General features: G+C 41.2%; 1 protein-coding gene across 7 annotated transcripts in view; it reads left to right on the top strand.

Annotated features, from left to right (window-relative positions):
- Positions 1-15,064, top strand: part of SPHKAP (SPHK1 interactor, AKAP domain containing) — a 162,612-nt gene extending 147,548 nt beyond the window's left edge. For 4 of the 7 annotated variants that reach the window (XM_034655304.1, XM_034655307.1, XM_034655308.1 and 1 more), the window contains 6 exons: positions 723-908; positions 1,239-1,265; positions 2,753-2,839; positions 4,997-5,049; positions 5,141-5,325; positions 13,196-15,064. In XM_034655304.1, coding sequence (XP_034511195.1) covers positions 723-908; positions 1,239-1,265; positions 2,753-2,839; positions 4,997-5,049; positions 5,141-5,325; positions 13,196-13,339 — 682 coding nt within the window. In that variant the 3' untranslated portion in view covers positions 13,340-15,064. The remainder of the gene's footprint in view (positions 1-722; positions 909-1,238; positions 1,266-2,752; positions 2,840-4,996; positions 5,050-5,140; positions 5,326-13,195) is intronic. The other 3 variants (XM_034655305.1, XM_034655306.1, XR_004623653.1) reach the window with 3 other exon arrangements.
- The last annotated feature ends 5,067 nt before the right edge of the window (positions 15,065-20,131 follow it).

Below are 20,131 nucleotides of genomic sequence, written 5' to 3'. Positions count from 1 at the left end.
TTGGCAAAGCGTGACCAGAGAGGCAGAAAGTCCTGGGAGGCCAGGGAGCAAAACAAAGGCTGCAAGGACAAAAGCCTGTCAGATCAAGGGTTAAATGCTTTGGAGAGCAGCTTGACCTAAAAAAGCACTCATCCAGATGGGCAGTGGGGATACAAATCAGAGGTTTCAGAGGGAGAGGATGGTGTAAAAGGGTAGCTACAAAGGCAAAATGTGTTCAGAGGCATTTGCAGGCAGTATGACTAGGGAAACCTCCAAAAGCGGGTGGGCATTTTTCTCCCAGCCTGGTCCACATGCCACTTGCATTAAAATTACCTGGAGTGTTGTTCAAAATGCAGATTTCTTGGTCTCCTTGCAGAACCAATGACTCATAATCTCTGGGGAGGATGCTCTGGGTCTCTTCATTAGAAACACTACTGCCCCACATTTATCCTTATGTATGCAGCCCAGGGAGCTTCGATGCGTTCTTGAAATGAATGGAGGGAGTCAGTAGAAAGACATAAAATGAAGAGATGGGGAAGCTGACAGACAGCAATCTTGAAAAGGCAAAAGGGGACCTAGGGCACCAGGAAAGAGAATAGCCTGAAAGAAAAATTCCACCCATCTCCAAGGATATCCTGCTCACTGTGGCAGAAACCCACCCTCAACAGAGCAGCCAGCAAGGTCCCCATGAAAAGTTCTGTCTTGTGTCTCCGCCCTTGGTAATACTATCTTGCCATCTACAGTGACAGTCTCGATGCCAGAAATGTAGCAGGGGCTGAAGTCTCGGCAGAAGGCAGAGCCCCCGATGAGTTCCCCAACCTTTCCGGCAGCAGTGGGGAGAGCACGGACAGCTGGTCCCAGCTTGCCAATGAGGAGGACAATCTGGATGACACGAGCAGCTTTCTGCAGCTCAGCGAGCGATCCGTGAGGTACCTGCTCGTTACTTGACTTCCCAGGGAAACAGGTCTCAACACAGATTCTAAAAATACTTTCTAAATGGTTCTCTACAAAGGGTCCCTGTTAGAGCAAAAAGAAAAGCTCCTGCTAGGTCAGGGTGCCTGCCTGTCATGATTTGTGCTGAGAGGTTTCTTAATATCCAGTTGTGACTTTAATTACCTTGGCCGAGGTTAAGAGTCAGCTGTATTCCTTTCTCTGTAAGCCCCAGCTAAGCATTCAATAACGACTGGGAATTTTTAAATAAGAGCTGCTGTTACACCTGGTGTGTTTGATACTTTCTCTCTGGTTCATTTGTATTTCAGATGCAACCCAGGCTGGGTTTACATGAGGCAAGTGTTTCCACATTGTGTTGTGTTGTTTGGCCTAATTGTTTCTCCCCTTTCTCTTCCCTGCCCTGTGTATTGTTGCTCTGAGAAAGCAAGAGAGGAATTAATGAAAGATCAGATTTGGAAGGACCCAACCCCATCAAGAGACATAAACAAACACCATCCTTCTATGAGGTGGAAATGAAAAGAATCTCCACATTTCTGCCCCAAGTCTTATTTGATACTGGACAAAATCTGCAGACTTTCCAGAAAGGCCAGTGGGAAAACGGGATTCAGATGCATTTGGGTGTAATGGCTCCTTGACAGTCTTATTTCTAGCAGTTTAGTCTGTTTAGACTTCGGTAAATTTCACAGTGTTAAACACTTTGTCTAAAATCTCCCCAGACTGGTGGGAAATATTACAATATGGAGATAAAAAACAAAGAGAATTTATATCTCTAGACTTAGCAGAACTTTATACGGTTAATTGCCTTCAGTGCAATATTTGAGTCATCAGATTTCAATCAGTGAACATTTTCAATGCCCCGCATAAAACCCAAAGCAGGAATTTGAAATTGAAGAAGTCCAGTTTGTTACTCACGGTACTCCCCAGGGAAGACTGTGCCATTACATGACACACCAGCACTCACCCTTTAGAAACTTGACTTGGAAGAGATGTCCCTAGGAAAGAGTGAGAGTATGAGGAAACTCGATGGGTTCACTGAAATTGGATGCATTCCATTCTGCAAGAACAGACAGAGCCTAAAAATTGGCTCAAGTCTACTATGTTTCAGCAACTAAGTTTCAAGCTAGTAACTAGACCATATGTTGATTGTGTAACCTAGGAAAATGATTCAACAGCCCTCCTTCTCCATGATACACAAGGTAACAGGTGCTGCTTCTCAAAGATTTTATGATAAAGGAGCTAATGAAACTTTGGCATTGCCCAATTTCATATTTGTAAATTCTGCAGTCCCACAGGAAAACAGTCATCCAGGTGCATATTCTGTGGAATTTCCCTCAGAAAAATCCCTGAATGGCAAAAGGGGAACGTGTGTCTACTGGTTTCTGTCAGAAGTCAAGTAGCAGGCAAATGAGCATTCTGATACCTCCCCCACCCTCTCCCTCCGTGGGTATACCAAAGAGTCTCTTACTGACAGATAAACATCCTCACTATAGCTAGAATGAGGAAGACAAAAGTCATGCTGATTGTCACCCACTAGGTGTGGCCTAGTAGGTAGGACATCAGTGCAGAAATTCAAAAACAGTGATGATGACAATGATGATGGTGATGGTGGTGATGGTGATGATGACTGGCTGAAGCCAAAAATGTCTTTTGTTGTGTCTTCCCGTAATTTGTCAAGAAATAAGCATTAATTTAGAAGTCCCCCAACAATATTCTTCTGGGGACTAAAAGAAAGACCTCTTAGAAATAAAGATGGAACGTCAGTGTTGGCAGTGTGGCCAGGTGGTGGAGACAGACATTAATATGTAAACTTTTGCTTTGTCAGCAATGGCAACAGTAGTGCCACTAGCAGTCTTGGCACTATGGACCTGGACATTTATCAGGAAAGCATGCCATCTTCTCCCATGATTAAGTAAGTAGCCACTGAGATGCAGTGATTGTGAGACCACTATTCTAATTCCATCTGGCAATCCATTTTGATCATTCAGACTGTCCCCAACCACTGAATCATCATGTCTATACCACCGTGGTTCCACATCACTGGAGCAAGAACTGGGGCTTAGAATAGTCCTATCCCACCACCACTGTTTTCTGGATTTCAAATCTGCCCCCTCTGATAAAATCATTTTGGAAAAAGTTTATCCATATAATCAGAAATATAGTCATTTTACATCATTGGACACAGAGCAGTGAAATCCTTTTAAATGACACCATGCTAACCAACAAAGACTATTGTTCAATAGAATATAATATGAATGGTTTTTCCTTCACTTGTAGACACCTGGGATATTCAGTACTAAATGTGTCTATCACCAAACGGTGCCACAATGCAGATATGTCATTGCCATGCAGTGACTCTGCTTCCCAAGACCTCGGGATCTTCCAAAAGACCAAGGGGAAATGTGCTTCGAGGAGCACAACATGTGTAACACAAAATACAGTGCAGAAAAGGAGAACATAAGGTCAGGGCTACGTCCAGAATTTGTGATTATTCTGGAAAAGTAAATGAATTGAAATCTATTTTTGACCATTACAACTTAGCTTATTACTATCTGGAAATCTCAGAAAAATTAAAGCAAAATATAAGATGAATGCTGCTCCCTGATCTACTTCCTCAGTTACCCTCTATTGCTAAGTCATTTTTGCTTCACTATGAAGTCAGGTATCCTGCCTGCAGGAGTAATGCTTAGTGATTGAAGGACTCAATCCTTTGTTGTTCCTTACCGCCATTATTCACAAGTAGGGGTGAATGTACACATGATCTTGGATTTGTTTTGTTTTGTTTTTTAAGAGTAGAGCCAAAATACAAAGAAAAAATTACTTTGGGGTAAATTTATTTTTCTCAGGAAACATTTGTTTAGCTACCTTTTCCCATCTTTCACCAGGGTTAGAGCCTAGGCCCCTCCCCCCCCCACATAGATGCATTCAGGCAAAACCAAAATGCCCACCACCCATATCAGCACCCTGAAGCTCTACAGTAGCGGAAACTGTCCCTACCATGTGTCATTTCACTTACGTCACCTACAGGGATCTAGCAGAGACTCTAGACCCTTGGGAAATTGGTCATTCTTCTAGAAATAATTCCGTATGCATGGTTGAACAACTAGACTCTCTCAACATCAGGGATACAGTGGAATTTACAGACCGTAAATCTTAGCAATGATAGAAAATAGAAGGGAGAATAATCTCATAAAAATACACATTTTAAGAACTCCTCTATTCTGAATTTCCAGCCCCTACAAAAACATAGGACAGCCAAAGTCTTCCCAAGATGGTCACCTCCTTTCAGCTGTTGGGACATATGCTCTCATTTGGGAAGCATTTACTGAGTCCTGACATTACATCAAGGCTTCCTAACAAGTACTCACTGTATGAAAACACTTCAAATATTGAAGGTGGCTTTATCTAATGAAATACTTCAGTTATGTCTCTAGTTTTTTATCACCTCCAGCCTACTTCATGCTCCTGATAGAAAAAGAAAAATTCCCATTTTAATTGAGATATTTTGTTGTACAATATAAGTTTTGCTGTTCATTGGCTGTTTTTTCCCTTATTTCCAGTCAGAGAACCACAAACATTAGAAAACTATTTTCCTAGACTACAGTGTAAATTTGTTGCTATCATAGTTTAGGGGGAAAAAATCACTGTGCCAGGATGGAAACATATAGTCCTTTAAATGATAAGTCAAATACAGAAGAAGGATAAGTCTCCAAATCAGATCTAGTGGCCTAGAAGATATTTCCTTGATTGTTGAAACCATGAAGGTTTATGGAAGAGAAGTTGAGAAGAAGAGAAAGCTGTATTTCTTAACCTCCCACACCAATTACCCCAACAAAACTACATAGTTTATCTGGCCTTTTTAAAGGGCCAGGGCTGTTTATTGCAGACCCAGTAATCCTATGTAATAGCCACATTGATATCTCCCGGTGTTACTTCCCTCTTTGAAAACAATAGATCTAGAACGAACTTCAGAAGCTTTTAGATCAATAAGATCCATCACCTCATCGTCCATTTACAACTTACTCTTCCCTAAACATTACCAACCATATACTGTTGTTTTCTCCCAAAGTGAATTAGTAGAAGAAAAGGAGATTCTTAAAGGACAGTCAGAAAACGTAGAGGGTAAGCCATGTTCCCATCATTTTGACACACAATTTGCCTGCGATCCCCCCCGTGGAAAGCGTAGTAAGCTTGGACTTGTGTCTGTGTTCAGAAGCTGCCTCTGGAGCACCGGTGGGAGCAGCCAGCCCCCAGGGGAGCCTGCTGGTGATCAACTTTGACCTGGAGCCAGAGTGTCCTGATGCTGAACTTCGGGCCACTCTGCAGTGGATAGCTGCCTCGGAACTTGGGATCCCCACCATCTACTTTAAGAAATCTCAGGAAAACCGAATCGAAAAGGTACCCTGTCCTGTGTTTGGATGTGAATAAATTGTGCTTTTATCACTGCTGAAAACTCGGTAAATTCCCAGTCAATTCATTTAAATTTGAACTATTTGTTCTTCTCACCTTAAAATTGTGACTAGAACTTTGAAACCTTCCACCTGCATCTAGATAATCATAACTGTTTCTCTGACCCTCAGTTGATCTCAGCTTCTTGGTGACAATGAGAACATGAAGTGAGAAGATGGGAACTTTCTCAGAGTCTAGTGTTTTGTTTCTTTGTTTGTTTTTGTTTTGATGTTTCCTTGCTCTGGAACCAACCTCCTCATACCATTCAATTAAATAAAAGGTGGAAGGGAAAGGTTTGATAGATACAAGAAACTAAAGTGAGGCCATACTGATATTTAAAACAGACTGTGGCATGGTGTCAACAAGAGGCATGTGTAATCCCCTACTGAACAGGGTTGCATTAGGCATCTGGGAATAGATACCTTGCCAACATCTAAATTAATAGCAACTATCACTCTCCCTATCTCTTAAACTTCCCACTAACTATTATAGAATCTTAATTATTAAGATTGAAGCACAAATCCATCCTCCAATGCCTTCAAGCTCAATTTCCCCTAATTTAAAAGCATGCTCCTTCTAAAGATGTTCAAATTAATAATGATGTTGCCGTATGAGTTTCCGATTGCTGTGTAACAAACTGCCACAAATTTGCTAGGTTAAAGCAACACTGCCTAGCTCTGTTGCCAGAAGCTGGGTGAACTCTACTTTGCTCTCTGCTTAGGGACTTGCAAAGCAGAAATCAAGATGGCAGCCTGGCTGGACACTTGTCTGAAAACTTTGGGGAAAAACAAGCTTCTAAGTTTGTTCAGGTTGTCCTAATTCAGGGTCTTGTGGTTGTAAGATTGAGGACCCATTTTTTTTTTCTTTGTTGTGCCCCTTCTAGAAACTGCCAGCATTCCTTGTCATGTGGACCCCTCCATGTTCTCATACAATCTCTCATACTCCTTCTGCCACCAACCAGAGAAAACTGTTTTTAAAGGGTTTATGCAATGAGATTAGGTTCACCAGATAGTCTCCTTTTTGATTCACACATTATTAACCAAAGAATCCCTCTTGCCATGTACATAATAAGGGCATAATTTTTTCATCCTATTCATGTTCATGAGGATTAGGGCAGAAATCTTGGGAGCTGTTTTAGGATCCTGCCTATCACTGCCAAGGAGCATTTTTTAATGTCTTATTGTCACAAAGTACCCCCACATATGCATTATACTTGTTTCTCAATAACCCTGTGAGAAGCGCCCATGGCTATTATTATCCCTTTGTAATGAGCAAGCCAGGGCTCAGAAAGGCTGGCCCATGAGAGAGTTCTCTCGTAGGGATGGCTGAGCCTAGTCCTGGAAACTTCTCAGTAGTGTTTCTCTCAGGTTAAATTGCCTTGGAGTTATGAGCTGGATTTTTTAAAAAATATATAATTGTGTTTTAATTCTCCTTGTCACAATCTAGCAGCCTGAAATGAAAAATCCTTTACCACCTTGCTCGTGCACATGGTAATTAGAACAGCTTCCCCATTTCTGCGTCACCAGCCAATGGCATTGGCTACTGGAACAACTGAGAAAGAGACCTAATTTATACTGCCCTCTCCCACATCAGCCTCTCTCTTTAACCAGTAACTTATCTTTCTCTTCGTGTCTAGGACTTCCTACCATTCCATAGCATCTGAATCTAGATACTACCCTACACTTGTCATACCTTTGTTGGCAAGGTAGTGAGTGGCTCCCTATTTGATACGTTCTCCTTCCACCTTACCATCCAGCCTGCCCAGCGCAGAGTATAGCAAAAGAGCACCCCACATCGGACCCCTCTGTCTTGTCCTACAGGATCCTAAAGACTCCCTGCCCTGGGGAGAAGAACAAAAACATTCTCAGGGAAAGTGCATCCTCAAATTCCTGGAAAAATGAAAGACAGGCTGGTTTCCAACTTTATCTCCAGAGCGTGACTTGGTGCATTTTCTGATGGTCCCTTAATGAAGTCGATTTTTATACAATCCACCATTTTAAAGAAATGACGTAGTGCTCTATGTGAATATGTCTCATAAATCCTTATCAGGTGAAAAGACAAGGGGTGTGTCACCAACTTGATTACTAACTTGATTATGTAAATCAGGCCCAGACTTGATATTTATTTATCCTCATTAATTATCAATTCTCGGAGGGAATACCTGCCTTTGCTCATTGCTGTTTTTCTGAGAAAATAAACACTCCACTAGTGTTATCAAGAAAAACATGAAGCAATGTCTTACTCATTCAATGTAGCATCAGGTCAAGGAGCTTATTTCTAAGTAATGTAAATTTAGGGACAAATAATCTAATTTTTTTCAGAGTCAGTTAACGTTCTCTACACAGAGTGGCTTGTCCATAAATGGGCACTGTTTGTTTTCTGAGACAGAACTGGTCAAAGAAAGCAAACCCGTAAGCAAAATGTTGACATCCTTTCTCTTATCAGTGCTGCATCTGGAAACCTCTTTCTGATTGTTTTTCTTAATTAGTTAAGTAGTTATTTTCAAGTAGTGCGGAAGAGAAATTGTGGCCTCCCATGAGACTGTGTCACACATAAAGGCAGCAGTGTCTCGCGGGCTCCTTCTCAGCTTGGGGAAGATTAAAGAAGCATCTTTGTTAAGTTCAGAAATGTCATTTTCCCACCATCACTCGAGTATTAAACATCACTCACAGATCTATGCCCTGAGTCCCATTTGTTTGAATTCTGAATTTTTAAAATAGATTAATTTAGTTAGCAATTTTCCCACGAGGGTGTGCCCCACTCATCAACCCCCCTACCTTATGACAGTACAGGTGTGATCTAAAAGGGAGAGGGTATCGTGAGTAAATACTGAAGGAGCTCATCTTTCCCGCCATCGACATTGGAGTTGAAGGACACTTAATTAAAGTCAGCTTATAATGAATTTCAGCCCCATTTCAATTCAAAAGGCAAATTCCAAACATTTTTAGTGCTCCAAGTAGTATCACTCTTTTCCGATAAAATGACACTTTCGTTTTTAAGCTTTCTCTTTCATGGTGTTTTTTTCTACTCACTAAAATGCTATGTCCACTTGAAAGTCATACACTCAGAACATTCATCAAATGTTTATCGAGCACGTATAATACACCAGGCACTGTTCCAGGCTCTGGGAATATAGGGAACAAAAAGAGACAATATTTCCGACCCATAGAGTTTCCATCCTAGTTCAGGAGGGACCCAGAGTAGGGTGAATATAAGCTAGGAGAAGCTCAGATTGTTAAAGAGAAATCTTGAAATGTGATGGAAGCTTATTTTAGAAACGGGAGATGACAAACACATTGGAAGTGGGATTTCTCACACCTCAACTATGAGCTAAATGCACAGAATTACCTGGGACACTTATTTACAATTCATATGCCTAGGCCTTTCCTTGGCCTTGATCACATACAGTGGGGCCCAGAAATATACATTTTTTAACAACTTCCCTCAAGTGAAGTCATTTTGATGAGTATAAAGTTTGAGACCCCCTTCCATAAAAAATATCTTGAAGAAGTGGCAGAATTTGAGGTGCACTTTAAGTATCCTAAATCCCAGGGCAAAGATCGCTGAGAATCCTAATGCCTGATGATCTAAAACAGTTCGTAAACATCATTCACAGTGGCTGACACTACGTACAACTGATGAATCACTAAAGTCTTCCCCTGAAACTAATGCAGTGTATGTTAATTAAATTGAATTTAAATAAAGAATTTTTTAAAAATGTAATCTACTTAATTCAAAGTGGAAAAAAAATCATGAAGGTAATTGGTTTTTTTAAAAGTGACATAGATTGGCCAATTATTCTGCCTTTTGGATACCTTGTATCCTAGCTCCTTTTCTAAATCTAATGAGCTTCTGTGAGTTGGAATGGCCTGATGACTGACTTCACTGTAAATCAGTGCCTTTTTCATCTTTATGCATTTGAGAATTACTTCCTTTTCTTGGAGGCAATGCAAAGAACAGAGGAAAGAGAGGAAACAGGTGCATGCATACTTCCTCAAGAAAGTGAGGGTCAGAAGAGACATGACCTCACCTCTAATTTCGCATTCCATTCTGCATGAAAAGTGGTGGAAGGACAATAAGAGAAGATAGGAAGGCAAAATAGGGAAGAATTACATACTGTCTTAACTTAACTACCTTAATACCATAGACTGAGCTGCTTATACAAGACATTTACTGTTCACAGTTCTGGAGGCTTCAAAGTCCAAAATCAAGGTACCAGCAGATTCCATTCCTGGTGAGGGCCCCCTCCCTTCCTCTATCCTCATATGGTAAAGAGAGCAAGCTCTGGTGTCTCTTCCTTTTCTTATAAGGGCATAAATCTTATCACGGGAGACCCATCCTCATGACCTCCTTTAAACCTAATTATCACTCAAAGGTCCCACCTCACAATACCATCACATTGGGTTTTGGGGTTTCGATATATGAATTTGGTGGAGGACACCAACATTGAGTGCATAATGGATACTAAATCCCTTCGTTTATAAACGTAAGAAATTATCTTGAGTTGACCCCTTTGTCAAGGTTCTCAAACTCAGTGTGCACTAGAATAGCCTGGGGAGATTTAAAGACCCAGACGCCCTGGCCAATTAAATCAGGATCTCCTCTTGGTATGAAGCCCAGACACTGGAGTTTTCTAAAGGTCTCTGGTGGTTCCAGGGTACAGCCAAGGCTGATAATCATGGCTCTACAGGCTATAATTGCAGGAGCAATATAAAAACCAATTCACTTGTGCTTAATAAAATGGAATTCTGCCTTGGAGCAAGAGAAGGTAGTTACTTTCAGAAATCCAAGCTGAGTGTTTTTTAAAAATCTCACAGCTTGCCACAGCTCCCATAGATTCTACCATAGGATTTTGTAAACAATTGATCTAATTTAGTAAATGTGCCTGTGAACATAAAGGTCCTCTACCATGTGACACTCTTCTTCAAATGAGTCTGTCAATGATACACTATGACAGGATATAAATTCTTCTAGTTTCCTAACACAAAGTATTTGCTCAAGGAAATGCTCTATAGAAAAGGAACCTAATTATTATTGATTGTGACATGGCAGGAAATGAAAATATTTGGTTTTTATTTTTCAGTGCATTGGAATGAAAAACTCAGATCCTTGACATACTGAAGCTGATTATAAAATTACCAGAGCAAACACATGGACAGGCAAAATGAAAGATCTGGGGCCAGCTGCTAAGTTGAATATGGTTTTAAAAGGCTATAGTAACAAGCTGGGAATGTCCTTTCCTGGCTTCTTCACAATCTTAGACTCATTTTTATTTAGAAATTTCTTGCAGTCAAGGAAAAAAAGCAAGTGTAAGGCCTTCTTGCTCATCAGACCCACAGATGTTTCAAGGTCTTGATGTCTGAGATTAAGTCATCACATCCTCAGAGTAGGCTATATTTAGTGGGACCAGATCATTTTTAAAAGCTGCTTTCTTGGGATATCAGACTGGATTTAGAAATCGTGACACAGATTCTAGCCTATGACCATTCCACAAAGTAATGGCAGTGTGGCTACCTGGTGGGACATTTGACAACTTTGGGTCAGCGAACATCATCCTGTGGCCATCACCACAGTGGGAGATCCCCCTTCAGCAAGTCCAAAACAGATGGAAAGAAGCTATTAATTGAGCTTCTAAAGAGGTCTGAGCCTGAGAGCCTTCTGGGAAGGGCTTAGCAAATATTAACATCTGCCCCAGAGTTTTGATTGTCTCTTAGAGCAGTGACTCAGGGATAAAAGTTGGAAACAAAATGGTAGCCCAGTGAGCCAGAGTTGACAGAGAAAAAAAAAAGGAGCTGAGGCTAATTTTATATTTCTGGGTAATTTATGTTGACTGCATCTTTATAAGACATGTTAAGGGAGAGGAGACAACCTCAGGGGCTGGGTTTGGCCTAAGGCCATTGGTGACACTTGAGGGAAGTCTTGAAGAGAAGTCACCAACCTATGAACCTCTCACAATGAGACCTCAGAAACTTGATATTCAAGCCATCTCCACTGGTAACACCTACTTTCTAGACTTCCAATAAGAGCTGGAAAAGTCCGATTTGTCAAATCATGCAAAGACATCCTAGCCTTTCTATCTTTTTCTCTGCTGCTTCATGTTTTCATCATTTGTCCAGCAGAAAACAAGCCTCAGATCATTCATACATGCCAAGATATAAATAGCAGCTCACAAATTTATTTTTATGCATCTCCGTAAATTACTACTAGCTGCTAGGAATGTTCTCCTATCTGAAGGTATTTGCCTTTTAAGCAAAGTCTTAACCTAAAACATTAAGCTCTCTAAAATTCCAGGAATCTGACAGACAGGAAGCTAGGCAAAAGTTGCAAAGGGATCCCAAACAACTGGTTGTCTCTGAAATGCTATCACTGAGACCAAGGGAGCTGAATGGAGCTAACCTTCCATTGCTGTTCTAGTGAACAGTGAAGAGAGGTTCTGGCTATCCTACCCCACAACATACACAACACTGTCAGTCACAAGGCAATAAGACAAATGCCCCATGATCAGCTTTCACTGGGCTGCTTGCCCACTACCATTTCTCCAATCTAGGCTCGTTCAGCCTCAGCCTACAACCACTTTTGTGGAGCATCCTATCAATAGAAAATTATTGACTAAACAGCTTCAAGATCCCCGTGTTTAAATTACATACGTGTAAATACATTACATAAAACTTAAGAATGAATACTTAGACAAGGTTCATCCTTGATGATTCTGGATGCCATCCCATATTTCACATAGTCTTCTTGGTCATTCTGAATGTATTTGATTCACATTTAGTCATTTGTTCCTTCTCTCGTGCAGCAAATATTTACTGAACACCTATCAGGTACAGGCACAAGACAGTAAGATAAGGCTTAGGTGTTGTCCTTCCCTGGGGGATTATTATCTATAACGTAGTTGCCATTGGCCTCCTATCTGTCTCTTTTTTTACATCATCCTGAAGATCACGCACATGTGTTCATCTCGCAAGACCTCAATTTTCATCTGTAAATTCCTGCTTTGCAGAGTTGTTGACAGAGCTGAATGAGATCACATGCCTAAATGTACTTCCTATAGGTTTTGGCCTTTAATAACTGTCACTTTTCAAATTATCTGCCTAAGGAGTCTGAGAGGCCTTCACCCTGGGCTTCATCCCACAGTATCATGAAGGGAACAATCTACAATGATTTTCCATCTTCCAACACTTCGGCTCACAATTCACCTGCAGCCAAAAACATGGTCTCCAAGTTGTGGTCAACTGAAGCTGGTACCAATAACTGGGTGACCAGTCTAGGCTGTTTCTTTAATCTTTCTTTTTCCTTTTGCAATGGAAAGCCAATGTCTCTTGAAATGTGATGATATGGGGGAAGGGATTTTTCAACATGGAGTGAGGAGCCAGTAAGTGACCATACCCAAAAGTTTAGCACCTGGTTTATTTATCCTGAATGTACACATCCAATGAGAGATTATTTGAGACAGGTAGAAGGTTCTGGGAGCTATGCTGTATATTCCTATCAGAGAGAGTCCAAACCAGAGAAAAGCAGACCCGAGGAAACTCTTGAAATATCTAAAAGACAGACTCTTGAAAGAAGAATTCCATGTAGTCTCTGGCAGTCAATGAATGACAACTGCTCTGAAGAAGAAAATTCCAGTTCACTTGAAAGAACTCTCTAACAGTCTGAATTGTCTAAAAAGACAATAGACTGTCCTGGAAAAGAGTCCCCTGTCACTAGAGATTAAAAATATAGCTTAGAGAGCTGTTGGCTTTGGAAGAATGATTGAATGATATGACTTTGAGGCTCATCTATGATACGTGAGCCCTAACTCTGTGCTTTATTTTAGTTTCTAGATGTCGTGCGGCTGGTTCAGCAGAAGTCCTGGAAAGTGGGAGATATCTTTCATGCAGTTGTTCAGTACTGCAAAATGCATGAGGAGCGGAAGGAGGGGACCCCAAGTCTCTTTGACTGGCTCTTGGAATTGGGATAAGGCAGCTAAGCCCTTAGAGTATTCCTTTCCTTTATTCCAGCTTAGATTACAGTGGTTTGCTCTAAATGCTCTAAACTTTCTCAAAACATCCCATCACATTAGCAGAGCTATAAAAAATCTGCTATTCAAGCCTACTGCACATGGAATAAATCTGAGGAAAAGCAATAGGTCTGTACAAATCAATACAACCTATGAGTGAGTTCGAAAGAGCTTGTATTAGAATGGCTGGAAAAACAAATATTTTAATGGGCCCTAAACTGAAAGCTTACAATGAGGCCCAAAATCCAAGCAAGCTGTTCTTTAATATTTTTAATAATATAAAATGATGTGTAATGTCTCTACTTATGTGAATCAACTAGAAGCAAAGTCACTAGTCAAAATAATTTTGTAAACTATGATGTAACCTTTATTTTACTTTTTCAAGCTGATTAAGGGGCTCTCAGCACTGGTCAACACTTAAGATATGGGTGAGAAATTTCCAGAATTTTGATACAAAGGATTTTCACTATCAGACCAGTATCAGTGGTTATCAGCAGAAGTGCAAGCGTATTATTGACGACTGATGTCCTCTACTGAGGTGATTTCATTTATTCACTTCAACTCACTGATAATACTCCGCACCTCTCCAATAATATCTGTGTTCCCAGCTAACCAGAAAACTATTGATTTTCAGTTGAGAGTGAGAAAGACTGAAGATTGTCTTGTTTCCATCTCTGTATTACTTGGTTATCATGCTCACAGAATTCCTACCATAAGAAAAAGCTTTCTTACAAAAAAAAAAATCTTTTGAGATAAAATCTGCTTGTGTATTGAATTATATAAGATATAAACTTTCATTTTATTTTTATTGTAAATTATGAAGAGATTATTATCTTAAATAATATATTGAGTTATTAGAGCTTCATAAAACACGAGAGGATTGTTGTCTTAAGTGTCGTATCCTGACGCTCGAGCTCAGTGCTTTTATTATCAATGTGTTGGTTCTGGTATGGCAGACCTACTGCCTGGGTGACATTTACAATGACGGATGTAGGATTTGACGTAACCTGCTAGGATCATACACTCTTCCTGATTCAAAGATATTGGCGCTCAATTTGGGAAGAAGAAAATCTTATGGCATTTAATTTATTTTAATAACAGAGATTTGCTCTTCTGAAAAATAGCAGTATCTCACCTCTCTCCCTTCAACTAAATGAGGTACACTGGCTTTATTTTCTTGACCAAAGAAGGTGTTTATTAAAGATTTCCTGAAATACCATGCTTTTACTCTATTTTTAAAAATTGTGAAGTAATTTTAAGTGTGAACAAGGCCCCATGCCATCAATGCCGGCCTTATGCGTCAACCACATGTTAAAATGTCAAGAAAGCTTGTAAGCCTTCCTTCCCTCTTCACCACACACCAAGGACTCCTCCCCAGTACTCACCAGACATTTATGCTATTAATAGTTCAAATTTAGGATACGTGTTTAATTTGTCACATTAACAAAATGTCAAATTTTAAAATGTATCCATTATCTCAAGCTGAAAGTTCTTTGTGCTACTAAATGGAAAAGGATATATTTATTTTTTAAACAATCCCAGAATATTGTGTGTAGACGTTTGTTGTGCTCAAATGAATGTTTACTTACCCTATAAAGCACAAATACTGGATTGTAACCGTGTGACCAAGTTATTTACATGTTGTACCTAATGTTGCAAACTAATCAATAAATTTTTGTCGCCGAATTGTTGATCCTTTTTTCTCTGAAAGTGGTTAAGTGCCTCATAGAACACAAGAGCCATGATATGATCGGAGGAAGGTAGATTATCCTTTACATAAGCTTCGTTGTTACACCTTCAACTTTCGAATAAGCCAATGGTCTTTGAGTAAGTTAGTTAGCACCAGTGATATTCATGAAAATTAGCATTGCTCAACCTTGGCACTACTGACATTTGGGGCTAAATAATTCTTTGATACAGGGGGTTGTACTGTGCCTTCTAGAACGTTTAGCAGCACCCCTGGCCCTTATCCACTAGATACCAGTAACCACTTCCTTCTATTGTGACAACAAAAAATGTCTCCCAACATTGCCCAATGTCCCCTTGGTGACAATCCTCACGACCAGTTAGGGGCTGCTGGTATAGATAACGCACTGAAGAGGTAGACCCTGGGGCTCTGGAAGGTGTTAGGGTAAGGGGAGAGGAGCCTGTGGTGTAACCCGTAGTCTCTAGTCTAGGGAATCCCAGCAGGAACCTGGTACCCAGGCCTTCCCCTCTCATCTTCCCAAGGCCCACAGGCTGTGGCCTTTACAGCAAGTCCGGGGGATGGGAGAAAGAAGCATAAGACAAACAAGGCTTGGGGATATACTGACCTAGACTCCAGTACACTAGAGGTAAACGTATCAGGCTTAGAGGTAAATGGATCAGTGCTCTTTGAATTCAGGAAATAAATTGTTAGAATTTGTGCAAATAAAGCACTGAGACTTCTGAGCACTTTATGTTACTAATAAGAAGGCATAAATATGCTTATGTAAAGGATTGTCCAGTCGGTACAGTGCAACATCAAATAAAAATAAACTCTGGACACTGGCAAGGAGAGACTTTATTTGAAAGGATTATAGTGAGAAGGAGAAAGGGATTGTTGCAAAGGGGCACAGAGGTTATGGTAACAGTGAGAATGCTCCCACTGGGACACCCGCCAGCATCTCAGGGCCAAGCAAAAAGAGGTTTTCTTTCACAGTGAAGGTCACCAAAAGCCAGGTGCGGACAGTGGGGTGGCCCAGCTGAGCTGGCAGGGGTGGCGTGATGGGACAGTAGGGGACAGCCCCTTGTATCCTGAGCTCAATCTGTTCTCAGGGGGGGCTTCTTCTTCTTTTTTTTTTTTATTAAGATGTATTTACTTGGGGTGGGGGGGAAAGATTGAGAGGGAGGAACGGAGGAAGGAGCAGAGCGAGAATCTTCAGCAGACTGAAGTCTGCTGACGCAGACTTGATCTCACAACCCCAAGACCGTGACCCTGAGATCCTGACCCTGAGATCACGACCTGAGCTGAAACCAACAGGTGGCCGCTTAACTGACGAAGCCACCCACGCACCCCCTCCGGAGGGGCTTCTTAAAAAAGGCTGTAGTCTGGACCAGGCTGAGGCTGGGTCAACATTCCGGGGCCTGGAGAAAGGACAGAAGCTCCTGCATTTGGTGAACAAATGCCTTGATCCAGTTGATCAGTGGGCACAGGCCATTGAGCTGATCACTTGTGAGGTGAAGAATGGGCATTTGGGGAAATTTGTCTAAGACAAATAAGGGGGTGTCCAGGATTCCAAGGCTCAGAGCTTAGCTCTTAGGAACCAGCCAAAGGCACGACCCAAAAACAGGCCTCTTTTCGGGATCTGCAGGGTTTAGCAAGCCAGGCTTCCTGACATCCTTTCCACCATCTGCTTCTAGCGTGGTACGTGGGATACCTGCATCTCTGGGCATCAGTGACTGTGATGATTGTAAGCTCCGTGAGGTTGGAGCCACCTTGGACTCACCTGTGGCTTCCGCCCTAATCCGCACACAAAGCCTTGCCCACTGGGAAAGCTAGTAGACCATGGGTAACTTTGGTTTCCAACTAAAGACGTTCAACCACTAATTCCAGAAACACAATTCTACCAAAATGTTCTTTTTAGCTCACCAGAGACTGCTACCTGGTCTATTAAGCTTCTCAAGATTTTTTTTATGAAATTACTTTGGGATGTAAGCAAGTGACACTTTCTATAAAAAACTGCCTTTTAAGGGTGCCTGGGTGGCTCAGTCATTAAGCTTCTGCCTTCGGCTCAGGGCGTGATCCCAGGGTCCTGGGATCAAGCCCCGCATCTGGCTCCCTGCTCTGCTGGGAGCCTGCTTCTTCCTCTCCCACTCCCCCTGCTTGTGTTCCCTCTCTCACTGGCTATCTCTCTCTTTGTCAAATAAATAAATAAAATCTTAAAAAAAAAAAAACCTGCTTTTTATGTTAGCTNCCCTGCTTGTGTTCCCTCTCTCACTGGCTATCTCTCTCTTTGTCAAATAAATAAATAAAATCTTAAAAAAAACACCTGCTTTTTATGTTAGCAGCATAAGAANGCATAAGAATATTTGATCACAGAACTGAGAATGCTTTCATGGTTTTGGGGTGCATTTAAATGATATTCAGGACATTATTTGCAGGACTTGGAGGCCAATTGAGTATAAACACATTTGAATGCAGTGGACAGGGAAGAAAACATCTGAGCTGTCCTTCCATCCCCAAAAATTATGCTCAAGAGAAGCCGACAAAATGCAACCCACTGGTATTGCTGCAAGAATCCTTTGACCATCTAAACTTTCCATTTCCTGTAATAGTTCCCTTAAAATGCTCCCCCCTGCCCATTAAAACCCCATATCCAGTTTCATATGCTTCCTTTCAGTTTTCNTTTTTTTATGAAATTACTTTGGGATGTAAGCAAGTGACACTTTCTATAAAAAACTGCCTTTTAAGGGTGCCTGGGTGGCTCAGTCATTAAGCTTCTGCCTTCGGCTCAGGGCGTGATCCCAGGGTCCTGGGATCAAGCCCCGCATCTGGCTCCCTGCTCTGCTGGGAGCCTGCTTCTTCCTCTCCCACTCCCCCTGCTTGTGTTCCCTCTCTCACTGGCTATCTCTCTCTTTGTCAAATAAATAAATAAAATCTTAAAAAAAAAAAAACCTGCTTTTTATGTTAGCAGCATAAGAATATTTGATCACAGAACTGAGAATGCTTTCATGGTTTTGGGGTGCATTTAAATGATATTCAGGACATTATTTGCAGGACTTGGAGGCCAATTGAGTATAAACACATTTGAATGCAGTGGACAGGGAAGAAAACATCTGAGCTGTCCTTCCATCCCCAAAAATTATGCTCAAGAGAAGCCGACAAAATGCAACCCACTGGTATTGCTGCAAGAATCCTTTGACCATCTAAACTTTCCATTTCCTGTAATAGTTCCCTTAAAATGCTCCCCCCTGCCCATTAAAACCCCATATCCAGTTTCATATGCTTCCTTTCAGTTTTCCCATCTCCTTCTTATTTCTTCTGCATATGTCCTTCAGAGATGGTCTTTTGTTAAATTGTTATCACCAGTTATTTATTTGCCTTTTTAAGATTCTCACTGCTTCGTTGAACTCTGTCCTGTTTACTGCTTTGATCTCTGCTGTGCCTGTTTCCAGCCTAGAATGCGGCAGGGACTCCAGATTCTAACACGATGCTCGAAGCATCACAGAACCCAGGTGCAAAGATCGTTTCCTGGCAGATTATGTAGTCCCTGGGGTTGAACACCTGGCCCAAGTCTTATTTTTTTTTAATTTGTATTATTGAAGTGTAGTTGACATACAAGGTTATATTAGTTTTAGGTGTACCACAGAGCGATTACTCAGTGTCCCCCCCGCATGAATACAGCTACCATTGGTCACTATACAGTGTTATTACAATATTTCTGACCATTCCCTGTGCCGTAGTTCTCATCCCTGTGACTTACTTCGTTTAGAAGCAGAACTTTGTAACTCTTAATTCACTTCACCCATTCCTCTCTCTGGTGACCGCCAATCTGTTTTCTGTATTTATGAGCCTGTTTCTGTTTGTTTGCTCTGTTTTGGTTTTTTTAGGTTCCACACATAAGCAAAATCATACGGTATTTGTCTTTCTCAGGCTGTCTTATTTCACTCAGCATGGTTCCCTCTTGGTCCATCCATGCTGCCACAAATGACAAGATTGCAATCTTTTTAATGGCTGAGTAATATTCCATCATCTATACACCACAATCTCTTTACCCATTCATCTCTCCACGGACATTTAGGTTGCTTCCATTTCTTGGCTATTATAAATAATGCTCGGTAACAAACACAGAGGTGCATATATCTTTTACAATTAGTGATTTCATTTTCTTTGTGTAAATACCCAAGAGTGGAATTACTGGATCATATGGTATTTCTATTGTTAATTTTTTGAGGACTGTCCAGACTGTTTTCTGTAGTGACTCCACCGATATACATTTCTACCAACAGTGCATGAGGGTTCTCTCCACATCCTGTCAACACCAGTTTTTCTTGGGTTTTTGGGGGGATTCTTTGGTTTTTTTGTTTTAAAGATTTTATTTATTTATTTGACACAGAGGAAGAGAGAGAAAGCACAAGCAGGAGGAGCTGCAGGCAGAGGCAGAGGGAGAAGCAGGCTCCCCACTGAGCAGGGAGCCTGATGAAGGGCTCGATCCTCGGACTCCAGGACCATGACCTGAGCTGAAGGCAAATGCTTAACTCTGAGCCACCCAGGTGCCCCTCTTGGGGTTTTTTTTTTTATACTAGTTTGACCCAAATCTTTAAAACTCAAAACACATCCTTCTTTTGCCACACCACAAACAACGACATGCGGCACAGATAAGGTAGGAGAATTTTGCTTCTTACCGAGGAAAACAGAATGAATTGCCATTTGTTGAAATTGAGTGAAGGTGGATAAAACCAGGGCAGCCTCTAGGTTTAAGCGTACTGGATTCTTCATGGACACATGTGCCGTGTGTGAAGGGTCCTCTCGCCTACTGTTTCAAGCACCAAGCCAATTATATTAAGTCAAGCAACATGATTTTTAGTGAAAAAGGCAGTAGGCCACATGTTGACCTTTTACCAAAGTCTTAGAAATGTCTGGTAAAGACTTCCTGAATTAGATCAGTGTCTCCTTCTTCCTTCATTCAACATCTGGATTTTCTTTTAAAATGTAAGTGCAAGAATCTATAGAAAAAGCAGCCATTTCCAGTCCCAGCTGTGTGTGCTCTCCAGCACCTAAGTTTTTTTTTT

This window comes from Ailuropoda melanoleuca, chromosome 2 (genome assembly GCF_002007445.2).
Source record: "Ailuropoda melanoleuca isolate Jingjing chromosome 2, ASM200744v2, whole genome shotgun sequence".
Classification (NCBI taxonomy): domain Eukaryota; kingdom Metazoa; phylum Chordata; class Mammalia; order Carnivora; family Ursidae; genus Ailuropoda; species Ailuropoda melanoleuca.
Note: the sequence above shows the minus strand (reverse complement) of the source record. Positions and strands in the feature narration are given on the sequence as shown.